The sequence below is a fragment of the Natator depressus genome, chromosome 3 (assembly GCF_965152275.1).
Source record: "Natator depressus isolate rNatDep1 chromosome 3, rNatDep2.hap1, whole genome shotgun sequence".
In the NCBI taxonomy this organism is placed as follows: domain Eukaryota; kingdom Metazoa; phylum Chordata; order Testudines; family Cheloniidae; genus Natator; species Natator depressus.
Window position 1 is genome coordinate 127,163,288 of NC_134236.1, and position 14,977 is coordinate 127,178,264.

The following is a 14,977-nucleotide window of genomic DNA, read 5'->3' on the forward strand; positions in this document are numbered from 1 at the left end:
CAGTCTGTGCAACCAATCCTCTCAGTGATCGGCTCAGGGAAAAGGTTGCGGTGGGGCCGCCCTTTATTGCTGGGAGTTAGACACAGGGCCCCGATCCTGCCCTGAGAACTGTTGGGAGCGGGGGGGGGCGGATCCCTGCTCCGCCCCTGTCGTTCGGGTCCTGCACCAGGAGCGGGCCCCTATTATCAGGAGCGCCCCCTACCCCGGCCGGCGCGCACCAGCGGCGCGGGATCCCGGCCCGGGAGAGCGCATCGCTCCAGCCCCCCCCGGCCCCGCGCGCCGGCTGCCCTGGGGCCGAACCAGCCGAGGCGCGCTCCCGCCGCAGTCGCCAGGCGCGGGGCGGCGCAGCCGGGCGCGGGGAGGTGAGCGGCGTGGGAGGAGAGTGCGCGCAGAGGCGGCGGCGGCGCGCACGGGACGGTGTGTGTGTCTCTGTGTGAGGGAGACACCGGGGCAGGGGAAGCGGCTGCGCTCGGCTCCGGGAAGACGCTGCCGAGCAGGAGGCGCCGCCCCGGGTCCCCCCCCCTCCCCGCGCTATCACCGAGACGGAGGGAAAGCGCCGGGCGCGCCCGGGGACTGGGATAAAAACAATCAAATAGCGAGGAGCGCCCGCCCCCGACCAGGAGACCCCCCCAGCCCGGCCCGGCCCGGCGGAGAGGCCCCGGCACCGAGCGCCCCGGCGGCAGCGGCGGAGGATGTCGGGCGGCGGCGGCGGCAGCCGGGAGGAGGAGCGGCGCAAACTCGCCGATATCATCAACCACTGGAACGCGAACCGGCTGGACCTGTTCGAGATCAGCCCCCCCACCGAGGTGAGACCCCCCCCCCCCCGGCCACCTGCCTCCGCCACCTGCCCCCCGCCAGGGGCGGCCCGGCCCCACCGCGGCCCCCTCCACGCCCCGCACCTGCGCCCGGCCCAGCCCCCTCCGCCGAGACCGGACCCCATGGCCCGGCCGCTGGGACCCCTCCCCCCCCCCGCGAGGTGAGTCGCCGCGCCCGGCACAGGCCGCGCCCGCCCCGCCCCCCGCAGCCACCGGGTCAGCCTGGCGCGCCCCTCCCCGATACCCCGGCCCCGCCCCGAGACTGGCGGGCGGGGGACGCGGAGCCGCCAGCCCCGGCTCTGCCCAGAGCCGCGGGGCGCTGTCGGTAGCGCTGGGGTTGGGCAGGAGGGGAGCGGGGAAATGAACATCGACCCTCCCCTCCCCCTGCCCGAAGGTGACTCTTCCCCTGGCCGAGGTGGGGCTGGTGCCCCGGGGGCACGAGGCGGGAGTGATTTTTGGCTCTCAAAATGCCCCCAGAGTGTCGGGTGAGGGGCAGGTTTGCGATCGAGAAGAGATGGGAAAGATCACAGGAACCCCCCCCGCCCCCCAGGCTAAGTGGGGACAGGGAGGGACCCTCTGGGAGAGGTGCTGCCAGGGGCTTCAGGGTGATGCAAACAGGAGGGCTGGTTTGTAACGCTTAGAGATGGGAAGGCAGCGGCCGGCGAGGGAAACGCTGGGGGTCTTTTAAATGTTTCGCTTTGTGCGGAAAATGCCCCCTTTAAAACGCAGCTTCCTTTACTTCACAGCTCACGGTGAGCTGTTGGTGAAATCTCCTGTGTAGCTTTCAAAGGGCGTGATGACTGAGCCTTTTTGGCTCAATGTGTTTGAAAACTTTGAGGTTGCCAACGTTCAGTTTAAAGTAAATATCAGGCAGATTCCTAGTCCTAAGAGTTCACATGTTGTACCGGAAAAACACAGTGGGTGATTTCTTCCTAATGAAATGGGCGTTTTTTTAATGACTGGAATGAAGCTGGGGTTGTTTTTTAAAAAGTAACATTCAAGCCACACCCCACTGCTATCTCTTGTCATGTTCACTTCAGCTGGTCAGTGTTGTGTGTCTGGTTTGAAAGAGTGTGGGGGAGGGTTTGGGTAGATAGGTTATAGTCCTATTTGTCTGACAGTGAGGTCCCTGCTCATAGGGTGGAGACTGATCATGTGCATGTTCCCAGGGAAAAGAAGGAAATTAACACTAGCTTTTGGCCGGGGCCTGTTTGGGGTTGTTTATTAACAAAGGTCCCAGAAAGAATCTTGCTGCCTTTAAATTGCAGTCCCATTTTGAGTTCCAAGTACAGACTAATACAGAGGTGGGGAACCATGAAAAAGCTAAAAGTAATCTAATATCTTTAAATTATTAGAGCTTGAAAAAAGTAATATATTTAATTGGACGTGGTCTGTTCTATGCACTGCTGTGAACTTATCACCAAGATGAGGGTTCTATGTAATTTGAGGTATCTTGCTGCGTTTATCATAATCCCAACTCCTTGTTTTTTATTCACTAAGTATTACAAAACACATTGATATCTGGTAGGCACTTAATTAAAAATGTAGGGGCTACTACTAATGCAGTTTTCATAGCTTGTTTGGGAGCAAAGTACTCTTCCAGTGTGGGACTGTTTACTCCTGGGAGAATTCTGCGCACCGCGCAATGCAGAATTTGTGCAGAATTAACGTTCTGCACAGAATTTCATTTTTTTCCCAGACAACTGGCGCTGTGGAGCTGCTGGTCTCCACTAGGGGATGGTCGACCTGGCAGAGCCCGGCTCCCCAGCTCGCAGTGTGCCTGCATAGGAGCCCAGACAGGTTGCAGTTCCTGAGTTTGCCGGTCCCGCTTGGTGACGTGGTGCGGTGCTGGGGCTGGCAAGTGGTGCCCACGGAGAGAGGCAGGAGCAATAGCTGGGAGCTGCAGGGAAGGGCTGCTACTTTCTGGGAGGGGAAACTGAGGGTAAGCGTGGGGGGGCATGACTTGAGCTGCTCCGTAGGCGGCCGAACCTTTAAATTGTGGGCCCCCCCACTATCAGCAGGTATGGGTCGCGTCTGCCTGGTGGGACAGTAATGAAGCTGCGTGGAGTGGAGCCTCTGGCAGGGCTCTGGGGGAAGGGGGAGCAGGAGACTGGCCTGGAGGGGCCCCACACAGCCCCCCCCTTCCCCGCAGTACCCCCAGCAGAGCTTGAAATATGGTTACTCTTCCAAGGGCAGGGTGAAAAAAGGAGAATCGACTAAAAGGTGCAAGGGGTAGAGTTTTCCCCCAAAGTGTGCCTAGCTGGCACACGTGACACACCCAGACTGAGGTGTCCAACAAAAGCATAACAAAAACTGGGTTGTCATAGGGGTTTCTTTAACTCTCTACTGCTGGGGCAATCTTTTTTGTTGTTGTTGTGTGAATTGTTACATACATACATGCTGACAAATATTTTGAAACAAATTACCAAAATAATTGAAACTGGGGAGATTATATTGTTGTTTTGACAAATAAGATATGCAGATCTTTTGGATGTAGAATTTTTAATTTTTTGGCATGGAATTCCCCCAGGAGTAACCTATAGGTTGACACAAAATATCAGTAGTTGAATTTTTACCTATTCCCTGTTATCTCCCCCAGTGTTTCCTATCTCATCTCTTTCTTCCCATTTAGGGCAAATTATGTTTGTGCAGTGTTGTTGTGCTAGTGACACCAGCTTGAAAAAATCGTTTCTTTAGGTTGGCTTTCCACATTTACCATTGAGATTTACCAGTCCTTGCACATAAGCTACTTGATTGCCCTTTATCATGATTGTAATGAGAAATTATATTTTACTCACCTTGGACAAACAGATTTGCAGTTTAGGCCCAGATTCTGCAAATGTACATGCTTAATTTTACTACTGTGAGTAGTCCCATTTATTTGACTGTGTTTTACAGACATGTAGGCTGGGATTTTCAAATGAGCCTGAAGATAGTACAAGCTCCTGCATGGATGAGAAATAATCAGTTTTAGTTCACACCTGGTGGTGTTTCAGTGCAAGTCTATGTGGACACTCTTATTTTGGAATGTATGTTATTTCAGTGCACGTTTGTGTGGATCAGTCCTAAGGGGATTAGATGTCCAAATTCCATTGCAAGTTTTCACTCCCTTTTGGCTTCTTTGAAAATCCTAACTGTAAAAATAAAACAAGTTATCCACAGGGTTTTGGACAGTGTGATCCATTGGGTAGAGCATGGAATTTGGGTTCTATTCCCAGTTCTCCCTGGCTTGCTGTTTGATCTGAGAAAATTATTTAGCTTCTCTTGGCTTCTGTTTCATATACATGCTGTGTGGATTTTTTAAAGTGACGTTTTGCTAAAGGGCTTCAAGTTCTATAGATGAACTTTCACTATGTGAAATACAGTCAAAATACTTCATAACTTTCAAGATTTTTTGCCAAGTAAAGTGAATAGTGCACAGTTAGGGGTTTATATTTTGTTACACTGTGAACAAGCCTCTTTAAATACAAATGTTTTCACAGAAATACTGTGTGGACTTATTGAAAGAAGGTAACATTTACACCTAATAGCGTTGTAGGTATTTACATTTTTTTTTAACAACGTGTATTTCAGAAATCTTTTAGTAGTCCATGTTACTTATTAGTGCCCAAGATGTACAGTATGTGACACAGGTATCAAATAAGATTAGGTTCCTGATCCAAGAAGGTTACAAATGAATATAAAATACTGTGGGTTATGACTTAATTTAATATCAGAGCAACTAGCATGAATTGAATTCTTATGTTGTCAAGATCGATGGAAATAGTGGAATTCTGTAATTTCATAGTTCTAAGAAATTTTGCTTTGCTGTGGTTTATGAAGTATTGAGAGACTTGCTTGAATTTGTATTAAACTAGAACTAATAAAAATTGTTTTTAAATATATAGTTTACTATTCAACAATATTTTAAAGAATGCTAGGTCATCTAAGGCACAGCAAGTTGGTTGGGATATCTGAACCAAGTAATGTGTGTTTATTGTGGTTTGAGGAAATCAACAAAAAATCAAGAGTCCAAAACAAATCAACTCCCCTCCAAAAAGAAAATAGAAGTAACAAATTCTTGTACTCTTAAAATTTTGCTTATTTGTTAGTCTGTTGCTGGGTTTCTGTCTTATCTGTTTAGAATTTGAGCTTTTTGCAACGTGCCACATTAAGTGCTTGGATATCACCCAGAACAGTGGTGCTTTGAGCTTGATTTGGTACTTTGGGTGCCATAAACCAGATAATATTATTCAGTAGCGAATTTTTTTTTTAACTGTGTGTAGGTGGGGGTTGCCATTACTTAAATTCAGTTTGCTATAAGAATTTTTCCCTGCTAAGTTTTTGCAGTGAAAATATTTACTTTGTTTACAACATGCTGTTAAGTTTTTGAAGGGAAACATGTTCATTGGACCAAAGAGAGAATTAAAACGACTCCATGGTCGAGTGGTTAGGGCACTCACTTGGGAGGTAGGAGTCTCAAGTTCAGATCCCCCTGGTCAATGGCTTACTATTTATATGAAGAGGAACCGCTTCATCAGGAAAAATTGAGACCTTCCTAGCATATCCCATAGTTAGGGCCCTACCAAATTCACGACCATGAAAAATGCATTATGGACCATGAAATCTGGTCTTTTGTGTGCTTTAACCCTATACTATACATATTTCAGAGGGGAGACCAGCATTTCTCAAGTTGGGGGTCCTGACCCAAAAGGGAGTTGAGGGTCACAGTAATGCCACCCATACTTCTGCGCTGCCTTCAGAGCTGGGCAACTGGAGAGTGATGGCTGTTGGCTGGATGCCCAGCTCTGAAGGCAGCACCCCTCCAGCAGCAGTGCAGAATTAAGGGTGGCAATACCATACTGTGCCACCCTTACTTCTGCACTGCTGTCTTCAGAGCTGGGCTCCCAGCCGGCAGCCACCACTCTCCAGCTGCTCAGCTCTGAAGGCAGCGCCGCCACCAGCAGCAGCAGCAGCACAGAAATAAGGGTAGCAGTACCGCAACCTCCTCTACAATAACCTTGCAAACCCCCCGCCCCCCACTCCTTTTTGGGTCAGGACTCCTAAAATTACAATACTGTGAAATTTCAGATTTAAATAGCTGAAATCATGAAATTTACAATTTTTATAATGCTATGACAGTGAAATTGACCAAAATGGACCGTGAATTTGGTAGGGCCCTACCCAGTGGTTAGGGCACTCCACTGAGAGGTGGGAGACCCTAATTCAAATTCCTCCTTCACATCAGCCAGAGGGGGGAACTGGACTGCGTCTCTCACATCCTGGGTGAGTGCTGTAACCACTGGGCTAAGAGAGGCGTCACTTCCACCATCTCGTCATTGTCCTCCTCTGGCTATTTAGTCAATCTAGCCAGGGTCAAAAGAAATATTTCATTTAACCAAAATGAATTTTTTCTTAGCTTTTTTGATTCAATGACACTTTGAATTTTCAGTTTTGGTTCAGCTTGACGTGAACCTTTTTTTTTTTTTTTTTTTTCCCCCAGAACTGCCAGCAAACTGAAAAATCAGTTATTCGCTCAGCTGTATAGCGTACCTCCTTTTTTGTAAAGCGCATTGAGATCTGCCGATGAAAAGTTGTGCGTGTAAAAACTAGACATTGTTATTGTCTTGATGATAATACACCTTTAACTTTACTACGCATCTTACTCTCAAGTCAAAGTGAAAAAGGCTAAAAGGATTGTGGTTTTCATAATATTGATAATTCAACTTTCTTATCCTACATAGCTAAGTTACATATTGAGTTAGATTTATTTTTGGAGAAACGTTTTAGAGCAGTTTTAAGCTTGCCTGAGGGCTGCTGAGTAGGATGGCGGTCATGAACCAAAATTTATTTTATTTAGAATTTCTAGAAAAAATATTTTAATCTAATGACATTTTCTTCATTAACATATATTGTAATTTTCATGTGTATCTCTAAGCTTATGCACAACTTCGGTTAATCTTGTATTTGTTTTATGTTAAATCTAGCTTCTGAAGTCAAATAGATGGTCATTTCATATTTAATAATTATTGTTTTAAAAAGCAGACTTCTGAAAAAATTGTCTAGTTTCATTTAAGTCAAATATTAGAGACTTTTGCCCGCAGATATCAAATCTGCCTTTGTAGGTTCAACAGCAGCATATGTTAGGCTAACTCTGACTGGTTCAGATCTCAACATTGAGGGGATTTGTTGTTTACTTGATTTTTTTTGCTCATTCGGAGACCGTGTAAGTGCAAACAGAAACTTGGTCTTGGCAGTACATCTCTAAATTGACAGAACTGGCTTTTAAATTGTGTGTGTGTGTATAGAGCTATATATTTGTGTGTGTGTATATATGTTTAGGAAAAATGGTGAGATGTTGATTAGATGGGATGGGGTTGGAAATGAGATGTAATTTTTCACCTTTAAGTGATGGATTCAGATCTGATCCTGGGTGACTGATAGAGGTTAAAAGTCATTGTCATTTGTGGGATGTCTGATAGAGCTTATATGAACATGAGTTGATAGGCCTTTAGAACGCTTAAAATTTTTCAAATGCATAATTCCCAATGCATGCAGCTCCATTAATGGTAGCACTGATCTGGAAGCTGAAGTATAGGCAAGAATTGTGCATTTTTAACACTGTCGTCCAGCCCTGTGCAGAACAAGGTGAGAAAACATGGTGTCAAAAACACTTGTACCTTGTTTGTGCTTTGTGTACACTACAGCTTTCACCCCTTCTACCACGTAAGGAGCTTCACTAGCTAGAAATTATGGGTCTGAAAAAGCTTAAGGCTGTGTTTACTTTAAGATTGCCAATTTGTCTAAAACCCAATCTTCAGGGATTCCCTGCGAAGAGAATTCATTTTCCATGTTCATTCTGTTTTTGGTGAAGTGGAAAATCTTGACATGCAGTTACCTATGCTGTACCTATTCTTTTAGTGAATAGAAGACTTTACAGTGATTTCAGTCTGACACCTTTTATCGTTTTTTACAAAAGATAAAAGCGGTGATACCTTTTAAAGTTATTGTTTAATGATTTATAGTTCAGTTACATTTAAGCGTGTACTATGGAATTACTCATTTGGCTCACCATTGATTCACAATTTTCCATGAAAGCTAATTTATGGAAAAGCTAATTTATGGAAAAGCAGGTGATGAAAATCTGCTTGATTACATTAAGGGATGCTTTACTTACAAAAGCTTCTCCTTAACTGAGTAAAGTGAATGTGCAGTCTTTGCAAACCTAACATTATTGTAAGCTGCCTTGAGAATCATAATAAGTGTAAGTTCTTGACCGCTATATAAAGCATAGCAAAGACAACATAGCAGTGGCCTGAAGGTTTTTTGTTGTTGGAAGATGCACTATGTTGTTCTCTGAATATTTCTTATGTAAATTACTACTTGGGTTAGTGGCTAACTAATTCTGTAAAGTTCAGACGAATACTTTTTTAAAGAATTCCCTCCTGACAGGTGAATTTGTAATTGATTAAAGTGCTGCTGACTCAGTTGGGAAAAATGAGTCCTTTTGAAATATTAGGGTGTTATGTTTAGGCAAATGTGCTTTTTCTGACAATAAAACGTGAGACTTCTTGATGTCTTCTATTTAAAGCAGGTTTAACAAAATAAAGGAAATGGAATACACTTTTAAATTTATATATAATGGTGCCCCAGTAATGCAAAGATACCAGAATAACAATTTTTATGTCCCTCCTAATCAAAAAGAAATATGCCCATCCACATGGGTTATGAAGATCATCTGAAACTTAAAATAATTTTAAGAATTGAATAGACTGACCATGCTGGCTAGTCCGTGTGCTAGATGGAGAGGGTGGCTTCTGTTCTAATGGGAGGGATAGTTCAGTGGATTGAGCATTGCCCTGCTAAACCCAGGGTTGTGAGTTCAATCCTTGAGGGGGCCATTTAGGGATCTGGGGCAAAAATTGGGGGTTGGTCCTGCAGGTGGTTGGACTAGATGATCTCCTGAGGTCCCTTCCAACCCTGATATTCTATGATTTCATCTTGGCTTGTTTTAATTTTAGTAGTGTAAACAGCGAGTATATGTCTGTGAAGGAAAACACTGTTGCATTTAACGTTGTGTCAGAATGTTTTTTATTTGAACAGATGCTTTATTAACTAGGGGAAGTAAGGTGGTGACTCACAAAACCCAGAGAGGTGTGTGAGAAATAAATTCCAGATTGGCAAGTGTGTTACGTTGCTGAAGGTGGAGTAGGAAGCCACAAGGATGAAGTAGTAATTTAATGATATGCCATGCTGTCAGTGAAGTTAGATTTCAGGTATGTAGGAGGGCAGTTAAGTTTTCAAAAAAAACCAGAGGTATTTTAAACTTCAATGGAAGTCTCTTGAAATATTTTTAAGCAAAATATACTTGTGCCTAATATATGGCAGAGTTTTTATGCATAATACAGTTACGTAAAGTTCATTTCAGTGAGCTAAAAATACAGGAAATATGAGAGATTTTACTGTTAGCTTGTAAATGAATTAATAGTCTGTTGACTTCTACTGTTGAAATTGTTGCTCCGTCGTTGATATGGTCACGCAGATACCACTTTTTCCTCAATATCCATTTTGCATTAAAAAGGTTAAAGATATTGCTGATAGTCAGCTATATAAAGTGTTAAAAGGATGCTTAACCACATTAAGTGAAGACAAGAAGAGATTGCAAGACATAAAAAGGTTCAAGAATTCCCAAGTAGCTGGAGAGTGAAATTTCACTGCTTCTGCTCATAATGGCAAATATGAAACTGTTATGACTATCAGTGTCACTCCTGCTTTTCAACATGTAGTGTCACCCACTCCTCAGATATGCAGTAGTCATAGTTCTGTGCCCAAAATATGGATGATTCCAGGCAAACAAACACTAACGCAAAATTTAAGGTTGAAAAATCAAATACCCCAAAGTCAAGAAATGCAGAGGTAAGGCTGTGTGTTCAACCTTAACTCTGCCTCCTTAGGTAATTTGTCTTTTAAAATATAATCTTGTGGTAGTGCTACAGTCAACTTATTTGTCCATGTTACCACACCCCTGTTATCCTCTCTGAATCATGTTGCTGGCTCTTTCTGCTCCACTGCATTAAATCCAAGCTTCTTGTTTTCCCATTGGAAGCCAGCAAAATACTTGCCATCACAGTAGAACCTCAGAGTTATAAACGCCAGAGTTATGAACTGACTGATAAACCACACATCTCATTTGGAACCAGAAGTACGCAATCAGGCAGCACTAGAGACGGGGGGGGGAAAAAAGCAAGTACAGTACTGTGTTAAATGTAAACTATTTAAAAAAAAAAAAGTGAAAGTTAAAAATAAAGATTTGACAAGGTAAGGAAACTCTAAGCCGTTTTAATTTAAAAGAAACAGGCAAACAGCAGTGTTTTTTCTCTGCAAGTTTTCAAGCTGTATTAAGTAGTTGTAAACTTTTGAAAGAACAATCATAATGTTTCGTTCAGAGTTACGAACAACATCCATTCCCAAGATGTTCATAACTCTGAGGTTCTACTGTATTTTACTTACCTGACCTAGTCTCTTATTGCCTAATCTCCTCTACCCATAGCTATATTCTAGCCATTGCTGTGTCAATATACCATTTGTTTTGATTCTTGCAGCTGTTTGTATCTTTCCCTGTGCTGCTCCCTAGGTCAGGAATTACCTTCCTGAACTGCAGTCATTCTTTAATTGTTTAAATCCCACCTTAAACCCCATATTTGCCACAATGCCAGCAAGAAACGAATTGACTAAGACTCTTATTTAATGTTTTAAAAAAAAATGCTATGCATACACTTTCAGGAACTGTGTAATCTTGTTGTCTGCTCTCTCCTTGTCTACTCTTTTGGAACTTCATTGTTATAGTTAGATTGGAAACTCTGGGATGGGAACAGAGATGTATTTGTGGCTGGTTGGTTTTATTTTATTTTTTTAATGAGACTGTATGTTGCCTTACGCAATTCTTGAAGATGATTTATTCAGCATCGAGGAGACAACATATATTCTCTCAGTAGGAGAATGTCTTCACCATATGATTTAACAGAGTTGCTTACTGTAACCTCAGTCATTGAGTTGCAGCCAGACCTTAGTTTTTCTTCACTGGTATGGTAGTCTGCCCCCCTAGTTAAATTAAAATCCCTCCCTCTTCCAGGTTAAATTAAAATCCCAAAGCAAAGGCTTTTTTCCAAAAAGTCTTTTACTATTTTTGGGCCCCAGCCCTCTTGTCAGTCTGTGACCTTTTCCTTCTCCTTTTCCCTTGCATTAGGAGGTCGATACTCCTTTGCCCCTTTGTGGAGGGAGTCTCCTAATGCTGCCTCTAGTGGCACTGTGGTGCCATAGAGGCACCCGGGCCCTTCCTCTACAAGGGACTCCAACCTGGGGGCCCACAACCGTGAAGAAGCTAATTGTGCCAACCTTATGGTCCTATTTCACTTCTCCCCTCCACACCTCCCAGACTACTTTTTTGCCTGGCATGCTTGCTTGACTGCTGCTTAGGCCTTCTGCCCAGCTCTTCCTCAGAGCATATTTAGCCCAGTTTCTTACCCTTGTTCCTTCTCAGCCAGGTCCTACCCAGAGCCACACCTCAGGTCCTACCCAGACTTTTGTCGTCATCTCACTGGAGAAGCCCTACCAAACAAGCTACGGCTTTCCCCAGTTCTGTCTATATGGACCAGAAGAGAGAGCTTTTATTATCCTCTTTCCCAAGAGGCCTTTCTGTCGTCACATGTTTTCTCTGGAAACTACAACCTTCAGCATACCTGTCTGTAAAGGACCAAACTGTGTAACAAAAGTGTTTAGCCTAAGGCTGAGGACTTAAAAGCCTCAACATATACCATTTTATGTAGGATAACTGGAAATATGCTGTGTCAGGAAAGTAATGTCAAAATGTTCCCAGAGTTTCTCTTAGAAGTTTTAAACAATTAATGTCTTGACTTGTTTTTATTTTTGGGTGAATGTTGTTCATAAAAAAAGAAAAGAAAAGAAAAGAAAAAAAGAGAAGCTTGATGAGAGCATGTTACTGTGTGATTAAGGACATTATATACTCTTCTCATGTAGACATCTGTTCGAGTCATGAACCTTTCTGGAGCAGAGATTACTACTCATGGCTACTTAGTTCTTGCCAAATAGTCTAGCTGCTTCTTAGTGCGGTCCAGTATATTAGGACTGGATTGTTGTCAGTTTGTTTTATTCTCAAGATGAAGTGTTAAATGTACTAAAATGCATATATTTGGGATGGCTCGGAGAGCTCATTTGCTATTGATTAGCAACCAGATGCTTTTCCTTCAAGAATGACGTTTGTCTATGTTCTAGTCCATTATACATAGGCTTCTGTGATTCTGCTGCCACAGATTCTGCTGTTTGCAGAATCAAAGCTTTCATTTAAAAAAATGTAAATGTCTAGCCCTTCTGTTTAGAATGTGCCTTAGTAATGTCATGTGATACAGTTTTTTCTTCTGAATCTACAGAAAGCTGGGAACAATAGCTGTGAGCTGTATTATCTGCCTAATTTAGTGTTCACTCTGAAGCCTAATTTCCATTTAACTGTCAGCATTAATCATTTCAGTGTCATACATTTTAACAAAATCACCCAGATAGTGTTTATGTAAAATTATTATTGTTAATTATTTATTTTATTGTAGTGCCTAGGAGCCCCAGTCATGGATCAGGACCCCATTGTTGGATACAGTGCTGGATGTTTGGGGCAGGAGTGGTAGTTGAGTAGCTGGTTGCTGTCAGAAAAGATTGAGATGGGGAAATATTAGTTCAGGCTTCACAAATTTTCATGTTTATTTGCCCCAAAAATAAAGGGAAAGCAAATATGTATTCCATTTTTCTGATGTCAGAATCCCTGGGTGGTAAAAATCAAATGTCTCTTACTCAGCAGATTAAAACCTCATGATTTCTTCTGACAACTTATAAAATGCAGTTATGTGGTGTTAATATCAACATCTTGTTTACATAGAAAATTTGAGGGTGCAGTAAAACTAAAAAAAATTCCAAAAATTGAAAATTTTATTATCAAATAATACAATATTTACTGTACTAATTGTTTTATTACTTCTTCATGCAAGCTCAAAACCAGAGGATTTGATTTTAATTGGAAGCAGAATAATTATTCCAGAATAAAAATTGCTCTTATTCTGGAATAGAGTGCCTTTATGGGGAGCTATTCAGGAATAGCTGCTGAGGAATAGTTTATTTTGCAATAGATATTTTGGTCATTTTCCCCCATGTAGACAAGGTCTACATATTTGCAAGATTAGGACCCAAGTTGTTTTCTTCACTTATATGTCTGGTTATTTTTACTTTTGTGTTTAACATTTTGTAACCAGAGTTAAGTAGTAAGTTACTGACAGATCTTTCATTAGAATTTCTTGGTGAATTTTTTTTTTTGGTTATGTTGCCCCGATTATGTTCTGTCTTTCAGTGCATGGGTGAAAACACATCTGCCCAAAGGTGAGAGCACCTTCATAGTAAAACAAATGAAGTAGCAAATGATTCATTTGTAGGTTAGGCAAGTATATGTTGCCAAAATAAGTTGTCCTTGGTTGTCCTAGCAAGCTAGACAGAGTTTAACTACTTAATTGTAATGGACCCCCTACCTGCATTTTTAATGCATCTGCCCCCTTGCTAGCCTGACAAGCTGCCTTATGTGTTTAAGTCCACACGGAGATCTTTTCATACTGCTAAATGTAATCTTATTGGTGTTTTTTAGACTTTTAAACGGTGACTTATTATTTTTTATTACGTTTACTATGGTATTGCCTGGGAGTCCAGGTAAAGGAGCAGGGCCCCGTTGTCCTAATAGCTGTACAAAAAAGTGAGAAGGAAGACATTTCCTGCCCCAGAGATCTTGTAGTCTACATTTTGTACAAAAGGACACAATCTAAAAATTATACTCTTACCAATAACTTAGATTAAAATTTTGAAAAATCTGTTTTCTTAATGCCATATAGTCTATTTACTTGCATGTACTCAAAATGCACATTTTAATGACTAGTCACTTCTGCTTTGTGGTTCACAAGCATTACAGCAATGCTGTTTAGGTCCAGACCTGGAGTGGAATATTCAATTAGGAGTATTCACATTGAAATGGAAGAAAATATAATCTTTCCAATATAAAACGTAAATCTTTCCAAACATTTTTGGTATAAACTACTTGAATGTACATTTAATCTAGTAAAAAGCCAAATTTAGTAAAGAGCACAGGTGAAAGAGATACTTCTTGATATATTAGTAACTATTATATCAAGCCCATCGTATTAATCTTGGTTCAGTTAATAAAAGTGTCTGAACTATACATATTTCCTAGTGCTGCATTCTATGAGAGAAATGTGAAAGGCAGAAATGTAGTAAATAAGATTTTTTCACATTCCGGTTATACTTACTTTTTAATTCTTCCATCTCTTCTGTTTTATCCATATTTAAAAGATATAACTTTTCATGAGAAATGCATTCTGTAGCAAGATAAATATGTATGGAGGGCTGTCTCTTCTTGGGAGTAGTACTTTTCGTACTTATAACCTGAAAAATTAGTCAAATTGTGGTGTTTAATTGGCATTTTAATTTAAGCCAATGTGGGCGGCGGGAAGAGGTATGGGCCAAGGGACTTGCTGGCCGCCCTTCCTGCAGCCCCCATTGGCCTGGAGCGGTGAGCTGCGATCTGCCGAACCTGAGGACGTGACAGGTAAACAAACTGGTCCGGCCCTCCAGGGGCTTTCCGTGAACAAGCGGTGGACCGTCTTTGAGATCCACTGCTCTAGTCTGTCATTTTCAGACAGGTAAGGATTGACATGCCGTGACGTTTTGGGGTTCAGCCCAAACCAGGGCAGGCAGTAACACCACCTTACCGTAGCCCTGCGTGTATTTGCTAGAAGCCTTGGTTCAGAGCCCTGACCCCAGCAGCATGCTTACAGCACAATAACCTCACCCTGGTTTTGGTTATTCCTCACAGGGTGACCCCAACATGCTCCCAGTCCCAGATTTCCCAAAAACTTCCTGCACGGTAGGGTCCAGCCTTCTCACAGAACACTTCAAGAAGTTTAGTTCCCTGCTCCCTTTAAAGAGATGGTACCCAGCAGCTGATTATCTTAACTGGGGTTGACAAACACTCTGTTGTAATCAAAACACTGAGTTGGTTTATAGTAAAAGTAAAACAAGTTTATTTAAACAAAAAGACATAGGTTAAAGTGATAGCAAGT

General features: G+C 42.5%; 1 protein-coding gene across 16 annotated transcripts in view; it reads left to right on the forward strand.

Annotated features, from left to right (window-relative positions):
• Positions 1 to 659: 659 nt before the first annotated feature.
• AFDN (afadin, adherens junction formation factor) overlaps positions 660 to 14,977 on the forward strand; it is a 216,592-nt gene continuing 202,274 nt past the window's right edge. For 10 of the 16 annotated variants that reach the window (XM_074948769.1, XM_074948783.1, XM_074948775.1 and 7 more), the window contains exon 1: positions 660 to 806. In XM_074948769.1, coding sequence (XP_074804870.1) covers positions 693 to 806 — 114 coding nt within the window. In that variant the 5' untranslated portion in view covers positions 660 to 692. The remainder of the gene's footprint in view (positions 807 to 14,977) is intronic. The other 6 variants (XM_074948770.1, XM_074948772.1, XM_074948776.1 and 3 more) reach the window with 1 other exon arrangement.